The sequence below is a fragment of the Antennarius striatus genome, chromosome 12, assembly GCF_040054535.1.
Source record: "Antennarius striatus isolate MH-2024 chromosome 12, ASM4005453v1, whole genome shotgun sequence".
NCBI classification, from domain to species: domain Eukaryota; kingdom Metazoa; phylum Chordata; class Actinopteri; order Lophiiformes; family Antennariidae; genus Antennarius; species Antennarius striatus.
Window position 1 is genome coordinate 4,080,104 of NC_090787.1, and position 14,967 is coordinate 4,095,070.

General features: G+C 45.2%; 2 protein-coding genes across 3 annotated transcripts; both read left to right on the plus strand.

The window, feature by feature from the left end:
• The first annotated feature begins 4,897 nt into the window (after positions 1 to 4,897).
• Positions 4,898 to 5,849, plus strand: LOC137605496 (proline, histidine and glycine-rich protein 1-like). Its single transcript, XM_068330211.1, has 3 exons — positions 4,898 to 5,057; positions 5,130 to 5,488; positions 5,605 to 5,849. Exons 1-3 carry the CDS (start codon positions 5,039 to 5,041, stop codon positions 5,638 to 5,640), a joined length of 414 nt encoding a protein of 137 aa, XP_068186312.1. The 5' UTR covers positions 4,898 to 5,038; the 3' UTR covers positions 5,641 to 5,849.
• An 896-nt stretch (positions 5,850 to 6,745) lies between these two features.
• On the plus strand, positions 6,746 to 14,903 carry hibch (3-hydroxyisobutyryl-CoA hydrolase). Of its 2 annotated transcripts, XM_068328545.1 has the most exons (14): positions 6,755 to 6,965; positions 7,248 to 7,290; positions 7,497 to 7,628; positions 7,876 to 7,960; positions 8,072 to 8,152; positions 8,289 to 8,341; positions 10,430 to 10,508; positions 12,431 to 12,576; positions 12,684 to 12,770; positions 12,845 to 12,903; positions 13,008 to 13,089; positions 13,227 to 13,346; positions 13,424 to 13,457; positions 13,577 to 14,903. In XM_068328545.1, exons 1-14 carry the CDS (start codon positions 6,934 to 6,936, stop codon positions 13,690 to 13,692), a joined length of 1,149 nt encoding a protein of 382 aa, XP_068184646.1. In that variant the 5' UTR covers positions 6,755 to 6,933; the 3' UTR covers positions 13,693 to 14,903. The 2 variants fall into 2 exon arrangements, with proteins under 2 accessions (XP_068184645.1, XP_068184646.1); XM_068328544.1 differs by having other exon boundaries at positions 6,746 to 6,965; positions 12,850 to 13,089; positions 13,577 to 14,867.
• The last annotated feature ends 64 nt before the right edge of the window (positions 14,904 to 14,967 follow it).

Here is a 14,967-nt window from a genome sequence, read left to right on the forward strand (position 1 = left end):
TATGGAAGATGAATGTAATGACCATGACCTAATTAGGCTTCAGGACCATGGATAACGGCTCATCAAGCCAACATGGTTAGAGGAGCTAGCCTCATGCTAACGGTATGTAAAACATTAACACTAACACCCCAAAGATTAAGATTTCTTTCATCCACATCTCTGCAATCTCCTGAGCATCCTGCTGTTAGCGTATCTCCACCTGTGTGACGGCGTTGTGTGTTGTTGTAGAGTTCGGAGTCATTGTTCACATTTCCTTCAGTTGGCATCTCCGGCTTGCATCTGAATGAGGTGTGGTTTGTTTCGGTATAAAAGCAGTCAGCTAAAGGCTAAGGATGCAGCTCAGCCCTCCAGCATTTGGTAAGTTGACTGGTAAATACTGTGGATATTGATCGATTTATTATTTACGGTGAAACATTTGTGCCCTGGGCATTGATGGATGAGTAATCTTAGTGTTTCCTGTGTGTACTGTGTTGTGTCATTCTGTCACAGTGTCAAAATAGGTCAACGAGGGATTATCTAAGGCATCGTGCATTACTTTTGATACACACTTCCGGTTTTCTAATTTTTAATTCATTTCCTCCCCATCAAAAATCCGTTCATTTTCTGCACAATATAAAATTTCATTTCAGGGTAGAGATCTTACCTGGAATTCTGACATGTTCCACAGCAAGAGAGGTAAATACTTACTGGATCAAACATTGTTTTCATTCTGTCTTTTTATGTAGTCCTTCTAGTGAAACTTTTATCATATTTTAAGGAGCAAAAATGTTCTCCAAGCGCAAATAAAGTTTAAAAAAAATACTTCTTTTGTCTGACCAGAAAGCAGCTGTCCCTCTGGCCTGCCAAGGCCCAAGCTTGACCCTAGAAGTCCTTCCGAACCCTGTCCTCCTGAGCCCTGTGGTCCACCTGTGGTCCCCCAACATGGATGTTACGCAATCCAAAGTTGCGGACATGAGCTTTCATGCCTTAGTAATCATGCTGGTCGGCACGGACACGGTCATGGTGGTGGGCGTAGACGGGGTCATGGACACGGACATGGGGGAAGACGTGGACATGGACATGGAGGCAGGCGCAGGAGAAAACACAGGCGTGGCCACAAGCATGTTTGCTGTCACAAACGGGGAAAGGAATCTCGTGGGGTAAGAGTCAATAGAACTGAAGCATCAAAGTCTGGCGCCGTCTAACGCAAGCCAACAACCACTGACATGTCTTCTCTTCATGTCAATCTTTCATGCAGTCCATCAGCAGCTCCTGCAGCAGCAGCGACTCTGACTAGACCAGAATTCCAGGGCAGGAACAGAGACTGGGACATGTCGCCTCATCTACCAACTCTCAGAGAAATCACGCACAATCTTCATGAGCTTGCTTGTAACTCTAAAGCATTTTTATTATTTGTCTAAAATTTGTAAACCAGAAGTTGATATTTCAGTCATTGTATTATTGGAAGACTAGTCAATAAAGACTGTTTTCGAATGCCTTATATTTGTTTGGAGACATTTAATCTGAGAAAAAGGGGACGGTTGATGATCGGTGGGCGGTGGGGTGTAATTACTCCTGCCACCATCAAGTGGTATCATGGCAATGCATGTTCAGGCTCCTCCCAAAGTTTCCAGGTGAGGTGTGGTTTCTAACCGTTTAAAAGAAGAGTCTTCAGCCGAGACTGTTTATCCACCCTTCAGGACTCAAAACGTCCACCGGTAAATATGAAGTCTTTGTCTTGTCTTTGAGCTCTGATCTCGCTGCTTCCTTTTTTCTGTTAGTGAGACTCTCTCTGTTTGTCTTGTTATTTCTATCACTGAGATGCTCTGCACATATTTTGGTTTAATGAACGGACTTTTGTTTAGATGCAATGTCTCTGACGCAAACTGTATTTCAAGACTGTCTTTTTTTCTTTCTTTTTGCACAATTTACAATTTTGGGTTTCACAACTTCTTGACTTTGCATCTTAGGTTGTAAAGAAAGGATAAATTCTTGTTTCAGTTAAGTTGCTTCTTTCATTTCAGGGTTTTGGACCCCTGATTCTGAAATGTTTGGGAACAACAGAGGTAAATATCACCATCGTGTTCAAAGTCTTTTTCACTTTCACTAACTTTCACTGCCGTGTTTTAGTCAGACTTTCATTGGTTTTTACCGAGAAAAAATGTTGACTTCGTGTCTAATCAAAGTTTAATGTTTTGTATTGTTTTTCTACCAGGGAACCAGCCTCCCTATTACCCCAACCAGTCTACAGGGTACCCTCAATGCCCTCCCCAGCCCTGTGGTCCACCTGTAGCCCCACCTTATGGAGGCTGTGATCCGTACGGGCATGGACACAGTCATGACCCATGTGGATATGGGCACGGACACGGTCATGACCCGTGTGGATATGGGCACGGACATGGCCATAGTCCACCCAGACATGGGCGCGGTCGCGGCTGTAGTCCACCCAGACATGGGCGCGGTCGCGGCTGTAGTCCACCCAGACATGGGCACGGACGTGACTGTAGTCCACCCAGACATGGGCACGGACGTGACTGTAGTCCGCATGGGCACGGACATGGTCACAGTCCACACAGACACGGGCACGGACACGGTCATAGTCCGCATAGACATGGTCACGGACACGGTCATAGTCCGCATAGACATGGTCACGGACACAGCTGTAGTCCTCCCCGACGCAGTCCTGAATGTGGAAGGCGAAGAAGACGAAGGCATAAGCGTGGCCACAAACATTCCAGGTGTCATAAGAAGGGGAAGGAATGTCACGGGGTAAGACGATGCACAAAGAACTCAGACAAACATTACGGTTCAAAGATTAAAGGAATGTAATGAAAGGAGATAAGAAGATTCCCCCGTTGCTGTTGTTACACAAATGTCTTTAAACAGATCCGACAGACATTCTTGCCCGGATGAGACTCTTTAGAATCAGGTCCGTTGAAGCAGCTCAGGCTTTACAGTCTCTAGAGGGAGCCATTTCTGCTTTAGGGTTAGTTAGGTTAATTAGTCCGTTAGGGTTAGCTGTCAGTGTCACTGCTCAAAAACTGACATTTGTTATGGAACTTTTAAACTTATTCTGTCTCTTTAGTCCAGATTTGATTGATGAGATGTTCTTCTTTTCCTTCATATCGTTCTTGGCTGCAGTCCTCCAGCAGCTCCTGCAGCAGCGACTCTGACTAGATCAAGACTCCTCAACAGGACCAGGACCAGGACAAAAAACCCACAGAGGAATCACACAACCTTCTAAATCTAAAAAATTTTGATTCTCGATCTGAAACGTGTAACGATTTTCCACTGATTGAATCAAATCTTAAAAGAATAAAAGAGTCTAAAAGGAGACGGTCCAGGCTCTTGAGTCTTTTCTTGAAGTCTGCCTCAGTGACGTTCCTCGGTATACCAGCAGATGGCGCCGCAGTGTTGTGTTTCTTCTGGCTCTTCCAATGGCGTCACAGTTTCCAGCTGATGAGGTTTCTAACCGTTTAAATTTTATTTATTAATTATATTAAATTTTATTATTTTCATTAATAAATTAAGAGAGAAATACAGCGTGTTTAAGTGGCTTTATGAATCAGTTATAAATTACAAGAGTTCTGCAGTCAACTACATGTAAAAAAAAATAATTTTTCAGCTTGTTATTGTTCCTCTGAAACAGTTTAAACAGATTAACACATAAACGCAAAAGCATAAATAGGTGGGAGTAAATGTTGTTCAGAAACACCAAATTCCTTCTGACAACTTAATTAATAGTTTTATTGATCACAATTGACTCCTGGAACGATTCTGGGAATGATTGGCAACAGATGAAGATAAAGAATCCCTTTAATAATTGATATACCTCATTTTACCACTTAAAAGTTAAAGCATGTATTTGAAATAAAGCTTATACATTTGTATAATTGCAAAACCAACACATTTAAGTGAACAAACTGGCCTCTCTGACTCTCCTTACTTTAACAACAGTCAGTGTGACTCTCTGGAAATAAACTACATGAGACGAGTCATCCCGGGACCGCCTTGCCTTTTTATTCTCATTGTCATCTGACCATGTCTCAGTGTGTATTTATGTAATCTTTATTTACCCAGGGAGTGTTGAATTCAGACCTTTGTTCACACAACGCCTGCAGTTCCTCGCCATGGTCACATGTTCAGTGATGTTTCACTCATGAGGGTTCTGTTCTTATGATGGCTGGACGTCCTGCTAAGAACACAAAGCTGGTTCTGTCCCTGTGACGCTAAATTCCTCATTATGACCCCCATCTATTTAGAGTGTTTGCAAAAATCCGTTACTGAGACATAACTGTGAAATTCACTAGACTGCAGTTACCATGGCATTAAAGTTTTGTTTTGATGTTCATGAATATTTCAGATTTATGTGGTGAGATTTTGCAGATTCTATTATTTATTTATTTATTGTTTTGTTTTTTTGTTTTTTTTGTTTTGTTTTGTTTTGATTTGATTTAATTTGATTTGATTTGATTTGATTTGTTTTGTTTTGATTTGTTCTGTTTTGTTTTGTTTTGAAAACCTGGATGGTTTGTGATCACAAAACCAGAAGGCCCACACTGACTGAATTTTTATAAATTAAAAAAAGCTTAGGAAAATTTGGGCTCTAACAGATTCAAAAAACAAAATAACAAATTAAATTATTTAAATTTTCAAAACTTTTTGAAAGAAACAAATAATTTTGATCATTTAATGCACTGATGGATAAAATCATGTACATTTTTTTTAAAATGCTGACTTAAATATCTTAAACATCTCTGACTGTTGAATCAAAATTTAAAGCAAATTCATTAAATAATTAGAACCTTTCAGATGTTTGTGCGTGGGTGTGTGTGCCCATATCTGACAATTTCATATTGACTGTTTGGTTAATTATTATTCACGCATACGCCCAGTCACAAATCAGAAATATAGTGATGTCATCTCAGAATACCCATAAAAAGGCTTGACGGGTGGCGGGGCGACTGTGGAGCAGCTCTCCGGGACGCGGTCAGTCCATCTCTACAGCTCGTTATTTCAAGTGTTCGTTTCTCTTTGCAGTTTTATCCGAGGTTTCAGAATGTACGGACACAACCAAGGTAAGGAACACAGGCACTGAGTGTTAGTATTCCACAGCAGGCAGGTGTTAATGCTCTTCTGTTGATGCTCAGGATACCCTCCTGGTTACCCGAATCAGCCCCAGCAGATGCCGGGGGGTTATCCCCAGTGTCCTCCAGGCACCGCTCCGCCCCAGCCTTACCCTCCACACGGAGGACACGCTGGGCATGGACCTGGACCTGGTTATGGTCCACCAGGCCACGGGCAATGCCATGGACAGGGGCACGGACACGGGCACGGTCAGGGGCACGGTCAGGGGCACGGGCAGTGCCACGGACAGGGGCATGAACACGGCCACGGGCACCATGGGCCCCACGGCCAGCACGGGCACCACGGACATGGGCACAAGCACAAGCACAAGCACGGTCACAAGCATGGCGGATGTCATAAGAAAGGGAAGAACTGCCACGGGGTGAGATTTAAAAGCTTTCTCCATCTGATTTACATCAAATTGAAACAAAAGGTGATCGTAGAGAACTCTTCCTTGTGATCTCACGTGTACTTCCTGTTTGTTTTCCCTTCCCGCAGTCGTCCAGCAGCTCCTGCAGCAGCGACTCCGACTAGATGGAAACAAGTTCAGACCTGGAAACCTTCACCTGCAGATACGATCATCGATATTTTCTCGCAAGAATGTTTCTCCACCTCAAATCCTAAAGAAAATCTTACTGGTGTTCAGTAAGAGGCGCTATTGCATCCAGAGTTGTGTTTGAAGGAAAACATTAAAAATGCTTTATTTGCACGCTAATAAATTAAATTACAACGTCTGGCTCTTTCATTTGCTTATGTGTCTCCAGAAAATGCACTCATTTGTTGCCCAGGTAACCAAAGTTCGCTCTCTAGTTGCCCAAAGAACGTTGACCTCGAACATTCTCCCGCCTCCTGGTCCTTCGTCACACCCTCTAACAGCCTGAACAGTAACCTGATCTGATTTTATCAGCCTGTTTAATCGTATTTATGTAAAGTACATGTTGCTATCCAGCCTTTTACACAACAACAGTCCTATATTTTTTATTCTGAGCATTTGTAGTCAGTTGATGATTATTTAATAGGAACTTCAGATCAGTAAAAACAACCAAAATTTTTATAAAGGTTAAAATAAATACCAAAATATGGAAATAATAAAATCCCTGCACTCAGTGTTTCTTATTGAAGGCAGTGTGATAAGAAAGATAAGATTTAATTGCTTTCCATAGGAGAAACCCAGCTGCAGCAGCAGTGTACTGTTAGAAGTACAGATAACATGGAGAGCAAAGACAAAATACACAAATACAAAACTTTTATTGTCCACACCATAAATTCATGTCGTAAAAACACAGTGAACATACAACACGTGTCAAACCCTGCGGCATCATATTACATGGACTCTGCAGCCAAATCAAGAGCTCCACCCGGAGCTCCACCCGGTTGACTACTTTATCAAATTGCTTTGACAATATTTGGATCATAAGCTTTTTGTAATCAGCAATCTATAACATCGCCCTGTGGGCAAAGTTCAACATGGATGACATGTGTCATTAATAAATCTATTCAATTAAAGATAACAGTGTTATAGAATATTAACGTTAATATAAATATGATTGTTACGTAATACAGCAATGACAAACATTAAAAAAAATATAACAAATACATGTAAAATGAATGCATTCCAGCCATGACGCAGCAATGACAGTCCCGGTTCTGACCAGCAGGTGGCAGTGTTGCAGGAACAACTCAGGGCTTCGATATCTCGATGGTGCATACGCCCACCCTGACGTCACAATACCAACCAATCAATGAGCACTAAGTGCCTCTATCCGGAAGTAAACGCAGACACTCTGGAGTAAATGAAAAAACTCAGCCTGAAAGTCAAGCAGAAACATGTCTTTAACCGTTTTGACATCTGCGTCCAGGTACGTGGAGATTAACGGGTCATCCGACCCGTTAAAGTCTAGTTTTTGTTTTTTGTTTTTGTCCTGAGACGTCCGAGTTCAGGACCATTCTGTTAACGTTATATAATGAAGTGCGGCGTTAGGATGCTAGCTACTCCACACATAACAACTTTTACGTTCATGCTCATATTTGCTAAACGAAATGATTAATTCATCACTTAAATATTTGTCTGTCTTTCAAATGAATAGTTTTATGTTTCTCTGTAGTGGAGACTGATGCTTCTTTCTGTTCTTTAACGTCAGACTGAGGTCCTCCTTCAGGCTGCAGCGAATCCAGAGCCACATGGTGAGCAAACCCTCTGGTGTTTAATCCTACATAATACAATTTACCCGTAATATATTTATACTTTGCGTATTTTAAATGTATTTGAAATTGTGCTCAGTTTTCCAGAGATGTTTTACTCCAATAAAATTCAGTTTTCTTAAGAGACCTTCCTGTAATCTTACAGTGGTACCATAATGCATTAATGAATGTGTATGTTTTTTGATCAGATGTCCAGTCAGGTGGAACCAGAGGTTCTCATGCAGAAAGTGGGCAATGCAGGCGTGATCACCATAAATAGACCCCAAGTCCTGAACGCCCTCAACCTGACCATAATCCGACAGATGTATCCTCAGCTCAAGGTGTGTGGGACGCTTGCTTCATGCAGAATTCAACTGGGGCAAATGTCAAGGCCTCAGCTGGGAGGGAGGCACTTATGATCTGATTGTAAATGGCCGCCGGTTTCTCAGTTTGAGTGTCAACAGTTGAAGTTATCGAGGGTGGGCCAGATTCATTCATACAAGACTGAAATCCTCTCACGGCGCCAACTGAAGATTGTTCTTTTGCTAATGTTTTCTTTTCTTTCTTTACTGCTTTCTGTGCTTCTAGAATTGGGAGAATGACAATGAAATTAACATTGTGATCATCAAAGGAGCGGGTGGGAAAGCCTTCTGTGCAGGTGGAGACATCAGAGGTAAGCAGTCACCCTGGAATAGACTTTCACAATAAGATTGTGCTTCTCATTGTGACTGAAGCGGAGACTTGTGCTTTATTACTGCTTCGATGTGGTTTTTTTGCCTCCCAGAGGTCACAGAAGCAGGGAAAGTCGGAGGCTCTCTAGCACAGGACTTTTTCCGTGAGGAATACATCCTCAATAACGCCATTGGTAAGTGTCACAATTATATTCTCTTATTTCCAATCAGGTTGCTATTTTTTTAAAATTAGTTTTGCATGTTTGAAATAAATTTTCTCTAACTTTTACTTTATCAGTTAACTTATGTTATTTATCTTATTCATTCTAGGGAAATACAAAAAGCCATATATCGCGCTTATTGATGGAATAACAATGGGAGGGGTGAGTGGACCTAATTTTAATGTATTGATATGTACTTGATGTTGTTTCTTTTTGGATATTTGATATTATGGTGCTTTTAAAAACAGAATTATTATCAATTATTTTCAATTTTGGAATCTTCCAGTGGAAAGTGCTGCGCTTTCTAAGACCTGTAATTTCTGATCTTTCCAGTAGGTGTCAGTCTTGAAGTCACTGTTACTGTTACCTGGCCTGTGGCAAGGTGGCTTCTGATTGGATGTGATTTAAAGTGACAGAGCCCCTCCTACTGCAGCAGTTCTATACAGTTGGAATTTGGATTAATGCTTTTGTCCCCCAAAAACCTTTTTACACAGAGCTGCTCAGAAATGTCCTTATATTATTCATATTCTTGAACTATTCTGGCCAGAGAAAATGTCTTCGACACAAATCAGCACATATTTGAACTGGATATTTGAACTTTGTCGTAAAGCGTTTGTGATGTTGGTTTTGATAAGAACTACACTAAACGTTTACATTCCAACATATTTGGCCTCCAGAGCTGTGTGACCTCCTTCAGTCGATAGCCGTCAAACCGCTGCGGTTAAATCTGCTATGAAAACAACAACAACCTATACATCTTTGTTCTGGGAATGGATCCCAGAGACGGCTGAGCGCTCGGTTCTGATGCAGGTGATGGGAGATGTCGCTTCTGTTCACCCTTCAAAGCAGTGATGTTGCCCACCATTGATGCTGTTAGACGTGTGCGTCCTGGGGGAAACGGGTCGGTCCTTGTTCCCAGACGGTGTCTGACCTCGGGGGCAGAGCTCCCACGTCGGAGCAGATGTCTTTGCGTTTATGATAACAAATAACCAGAGCGTAAAGACGCGGCATCCGCAGGTCAGAGGACAGCCGCTCCTTCTCGCTGTTTATGTGTCTCCATCTATCATTAGAGAGAAAATAGTTCTCCTCTCCAGCTCAGTCTCAGATGAAGAGACGGAGGCGGGGCGGCCGCGGCGGCTACTCACTGGATGGATGGTTCCCTAGGAGACGGAGCTTGCTTTGTAGACATTCACGTCATCTGATGAGGAGGCCAGAACCAAAAAATGTCACCTGGTCAGATCCGCGTCCTTCAGAGGCTTGTCAAAGTGAGCGATGTGAAAACGAACGCCACCCGTGTTTGTGGCTCAACAGGAAGTCTTCTACATGAGCTCAAAGTGAAAAAGAGTGACGTACCTGAACGCATCACGCCTGCTCTCTTCAGATCAGCGTAAACGTCTCCAGCAGGATTGTAAACTCTGGTTCGCGGGCTGTAAACACACTCGTCGGCTCACGTTTACACATTTCCATTGTTTACAGCCGTCTCTGGAGACGTGCTCTTATATGGTGCGCAGTCGTTGCACGCCGGCGCCGGACAACGTTCCACGACTTATATGGTGAAACTCTGGCAGCGCTCGACCTCTGAGGTCATCCGATGATCGGGACGGCTACGGCTGATTCTATTGGTCGTTTATTTCTTAACATCGTTTGACAGCGGAGGTAAAGAATGTGGAAAAAGTCGCGCGCCGGAGTCGTTCGTCACCCATGCTTGGCGTGTGACCTGACCCAGCCACCCCCACCCACTCCACCCCCCCGGTGGAGTTCAGCGGTTTCCTGCAGGTGATTGATCACCAGGTGGAATCTGGAGCCGAGCGCTTGATCAATTTCTTGAGCCTCTCGTTTTACGCCGACCACGATTTACATGAATTGATGACTCGGGTCGAGTCGCCCTGCAGGGGGGCTGTGAGACCCCCCCCCCGCCCGATTAGATTCACACCCGATCAATGGACGGATTAGCAGTAACAACTTTATGCTTCTGTTCCTGTCCGATCTGATCTGTTAACCTTCATCACGGTCTCACCTCTCCGAGCGTCGACTTTGCTTTATGTAAGTCAAGGATGGTGTTTCCATGGTAACCTAATAACCTGAATGAAATGTCCTCTGGCTCATTGGCCTCCTCGTCTGCCCTGATCTGGGGTCAGCCTGGCTTATTTTTTCCCTTCCATTCAGCGTCTTCATTCAGCCTGGACCCCCGTGTTCTCCTCTTCCTCCTCTTCATCACCCCACTGATTCCTCTGTCTCCTTCACCTGCAGGGCGTTGGTCTGTCGGTTCACGGACGCTTTCGAGTCGCCACTGAGAAGACACTGTTTGCCATGCCGGAAACTGCCATTGGTGAGACTGTCCAGATGCACTGGTTCTTAATGGGGGTTGTGTGTGTGTGTGTGTGTGTGTGTGTGTGTGTGTGTGTGTGTGTGTGTGTGTGTGTGTGTGTGTGTGTGTGTGTGTGTGTGTGTGTGTGTGTGTGTGTGTGTGGAGGGGGGGGGTCTGGGTATCATAGAGCATTAATTATGGAGGAGAAGTGCTTTCGGTAGCAGACCCAGCTGGATGCATTCATAGAGAACAGCTGACTGAAACGGTTGGTTGGTCACGTGAACTGTGTTTTAATCGGGACTGACAATGTAAAGCTCTGCTCCGATCATCAATCAATCAATCGATCAATAACTATTAAAGAGGTTCAGAATGAACAGTTTTAAAGCACTCTGTTTGTTCTGCAGGTTTTCTGTTTTTAGACTCTTCATTAATCCCACAGGACAATTCCTCTGCGATTCAGGGGATGCATGGTGGGGGTGGGGGGTGGTCAGTTCACTGGATATATTTGGAGCTCAGCTGCAGCAGCGGTCCCACAGGAACACTTTATCCAACCCTTTTAGAAGAAGGAGAAACAGCCGACGCCTCCGGGGGGGGGAGAGACAAGGTCATTTTTATTCTAATTAAGTTTTGATGGCATGAACCCCGTAGTTCAGGTGTCGTCCCGTCTGCCCCGGATCCACCGGCGCTAAGCTGCCGCTCGCTCTTAAGCTAATTGACTCTGTGGACAGATGGCCTCGTCCGAGGAGATTAGTAACCAACTCTAACCTCGACGAATCACGGCTCACGTCGTGGCGTAAAGTAGCTTGTTGTCCATCCAGATGGTTTGTTGGTTCACCGTTGTGGATCACGTGACAATCAACTGACGTCTCGTGGGCCCCGGGAGCTCGTGTGATTGTTTGATGAAGATTATCTGGGATGCAGATTATCTCATCGGCGGCGAGGAAGTGAGAGCAGCAGTGGTTCTTGACCGTCCGGTCGATCTTTGGGGCGGATTCTCACAAAAAGGCGAGGCCGCGAGGAAGAGTAACAGGAAATGGGTCAGCAATTAAACGGCTGAAAACTGGCCGCGTGACAGGACAGAGATGGCGAGCGTCTGAGTGCTTGTTCTAATAATCCACTCTCAGGGAAGTAGTCCTCCTCTTCATCGGCGTTAAAGCTCATAAATACGACAAAACTCTCCAGTCGTTTCCACCGGAAGGCAGGAAGTCCCCGATAATCCTCTGCGGAGCTGCCGCCATCGTGATTTGTCACTGTGCTAGCTGGCTACATTACGCTAGCAGAGTTTCATCAAAGTTTCAACTGTACACCCCCCCCCAATCCCACTCCACTCACCCCACCTCCAGGCTACCATGTGAACATTAACCCCCCTCCCATGGTGGGATTAACAGATTAAGCGTGGCCCCGCTAGCGTCCTCCACAACAGCCATAATCTGCAGTATTTATGATATTACATTTTCAGCTGTGATTCAGGTCAGCCTGTCTAATCCACCTCTATCCCATTGAAACACACACACACACACACACACACATCACGAGACAGAACAAACGCTCTGACCAATGGAATCCAAAATAAAGTCAAATTGAAATGATCGAAAACCACACTTTACTGCAGCAGAGATTATTGTGTTAATCTGAAATCCTCCTGAACTAAATGTTTCATGTCACCCCAGTCCGGTTTACTTCCGGGTTTAACTTAATCAGAACTTCTAGATAACTTTAAGTCTGACTTGTTCTAACTTGACCAGAGTTCTGCTCTAAATGAATCCATTCGTCAATCAAATTAGTCGGCGGGTTTTAATTCATAAATTGATTATTTTCTCCCATGTTTGATGCAGCATGTTGTCCCTCAGCCACCAGAGAGCAGCCTAACATTTTTATTTAAATATGGGCGTCGACCTTTATGTTGTTTCCGCCTCATGATGGTTTGTGTTCTGTGTCGACAGGACTCTTCCCAGACGTGGGAGGCGGCTATTTTCTGCCCAGGCTCAAGGGGAAGTTGGGGCTTTTTCTGGCCTTGACGGGCTTCCGCCTCAAGGGACGCGACGTGCAGAGGGCGGGGGTGGCCACTCACTTCGTGGAGTCGAAGAAGGTGTGAAGGCTTTGCTCTTTTATTCTTTCTGGTTTTATACTAGGTCAGAACAGAGGGCGGCAGGAAGTTTCAGAAGAATTAAGTTTTACCGTCTTCTCCTCAAACAGATCCCGGACCTGGAGCAGGAGCTGGTGGAGCTGAAGTCTCTGTCGGCTGACGACGTCTCCAGAGTGCTGGGGTCCTACCAGAACCTGGTGAGTCCTCAAACCAGCGCCGAGTTGGTCCGAAGCGACCCGCTTCCCTTCTCACGCCAGGTGTCGTTCCACAGAGCAGCCTGGATTCGGACAAGCCTTTCGTGTTGGAGAGTCACATGGCGGATATCGACAGGTAGGCCGAACGGGGCAGATATTTTGGGTGTTGTTTAGTGCCGTTGAGATTTTGGTCGGTCCGTCCTTCACAAGCACGCCTGAGGAGGATTTCCTCTCCTGCAGGCTGTTCAGCTCCAGCAGCGTTGAAGGCATCGTCCAGAACCTGAAAGCCGACGGCTCGGCGTTCGCTCAGAAACAAGCTGAGGTTTGTCAGTCTGTGACGTCTATTAGTCTGATAAACCGACTTAAAGCAGCTTCATTGGCAGACTTAGGGTCTGGACTATTAACTGAATCAGGGTGAACCTGACCTAACCTCGGTAAAGCTTCCCGTCTCCCCCTCAGACTCTGTCCAGGATGTCGCCCACATCCATGAAGATGACCTACAAGCAGCTGCAGTTTGGCGCCGCCATGAGCCTGCAGGACGTCCTGGTGATGGAGTACCGCCTGAGTCAGGCCTGCATGGTAAAAACCGGCTTCATCTTCATCCTCATCCTCTCGTCAGAATCAGCTGGAGTCTGATCATTTCTGTTCTGTTGCAGAGAGGCCGCGACTTTTATGAAGGCGTAAGAGCTGGTGAGTCGTAATTTATTTATGAGAGCGCCGTGTGGATCTACTCTAATCCTCTAATCGTCCTCTGATCGTTCAGGGATCAATACATCACTTTTCCCTTTCTCTCGACTGTTTTGTCTCAGTGCTGGTGGACAAGGACCAGAATCCGAAGTGGAACCCAGCCACGCTGGAGGAGGTGACGGACGAGATGGTGGAGCAGTGCTTCTCCTCGCTGGGGGAGAAGGATCTGACTCTGTGACGCCCGTCAGCTGCTTCCCACCGACGAGCCTTCGCCACCCCTCCCCCCAACTCCCTTCACGGCGTTCGAGGGGGTCAAAGGTCACGTCCATAATAGTTTGACTCCACACTTGTTGACATTTCATGAAACATCCAGGCTGCTAGTCCGCGGACGAGGGAGAGTAGCGACGTCACGCTAACCACCATCCAGATTAGCGACGAGAAGCTAACGGGGCGCCCTGGGTGAAAAATGTTCAGCGTAAACTGAAAGGACTCTCCAGCGCAGCGACGATGATCTCACCGCCGAGCGCTCCCAGTGGGCGTCGGTCACGGATCGCCATTACCTGCTTCCCTGCGGCCGCTGGAAAGGATAATGTTCTGTTTCCAGTAATTATCTTTACAAAAGAAGCGTTCTGACAAATCCACGCCGCTGAAGGATTTGAAAACACGCCGCTGTGTTTGTGTCGTCAATATGTTTTTAGCTTTAGATTTTTAACTTCTGTGCATCTTGAAAACTGTGTTCTCCACCTCAAATTTAAACAATTTAATATAAAATAAGCATTGAAATAAAGCGACGGCGTGTTTTCAAACCCCTCCAGTGCTTCTGCTCCTGATCACGACTGTTACTGCTCTCCTCAGAGAGACAAACACGTTCTCAACGGGACTAATCGAATCACCTCCACAAATCAAGCGACAGATGAAGCAATAAAGAACAGCTGACGTCTCATGAAGTCTCCTCTCTGTGTATGAAAGCACTTTTATGTCCTCGTAAAACCATCACCGGCCTTTTTTAACGTGCCTACAGCTCAGATCTGACGTCGACAGTTTAATAGAAAGTCGGGTCATCAGGGGGTGTTTTTTCCCTCCGGTCTGTGCGATGAATCCACTCGTCTTTCTTTTCCTGTTCCGTGTGGTTTGACAGGACGACCTCCCACGTCCTGCAGGCAGTAAACGTTCATTCGTCTGGACGCCGCTGATAACCCTCCGCGCTTCGTCCTCCCTGTAGATGCGTCTGTTTGTCCTTCAAGCCGCTGAACTTTTGCCCTTCCGTTGATTCGTTCTCCAACAGGATGTTCATATCCTGTTTTGACTGTTTCTGTCAGGTGACTCCTATCTGTAGGAGTCTGGTGACGAAACAAACCTACGTCTGCCACCGCAGACAGAAGATTAGTTTAGATGTGCTTCCACAACTCATTCAGTAAGAAAAAGGATCAAGTTGTTGCCATGGAAATAAAAACAGTAAAAACACACCGTGTCCATACAGTGGTAGTGTGTGCTGATAGAAGCTGAATGATTT

What these genes read in the sequence shown, in the direction of transcription:
- LOC137605496 (XM_068330211.1), top strand. An exon ending in AAGGGAAGAACTGCCACGGG is followed by an intron (nt 5,489 to 5,604) that starts GTGAGATTTAAA and finishes CCCTTCCCGCAG; the next exon opens with TCGTCCAGCAGCTCCTGCAG.
- hibch (XM_068328544.1), top strand. Translation starts at nt 6,934, where the DNA reads ATGTCTTTAACCGTTTTGACATCTGCGTCCAG. An exon ending in GTTTTGACATCTGCGTCCAG is followed by an intron (nt 6,966 to 7,247) that starts GTACGTGGAGAT and finishes CTTTAACGTCAG; the next exon opens with ACTGAGGTCCTCCTTCAGGC. An exon ending in AGCGAATCCAGAGCCACATG is followed by an intron (nt 7,291 to 7,496) that starts GTGAGCAAACCC and finishes TTTTTTGATCAG; the next exon opens with ATGTCCAGTCAGGTGGAACC.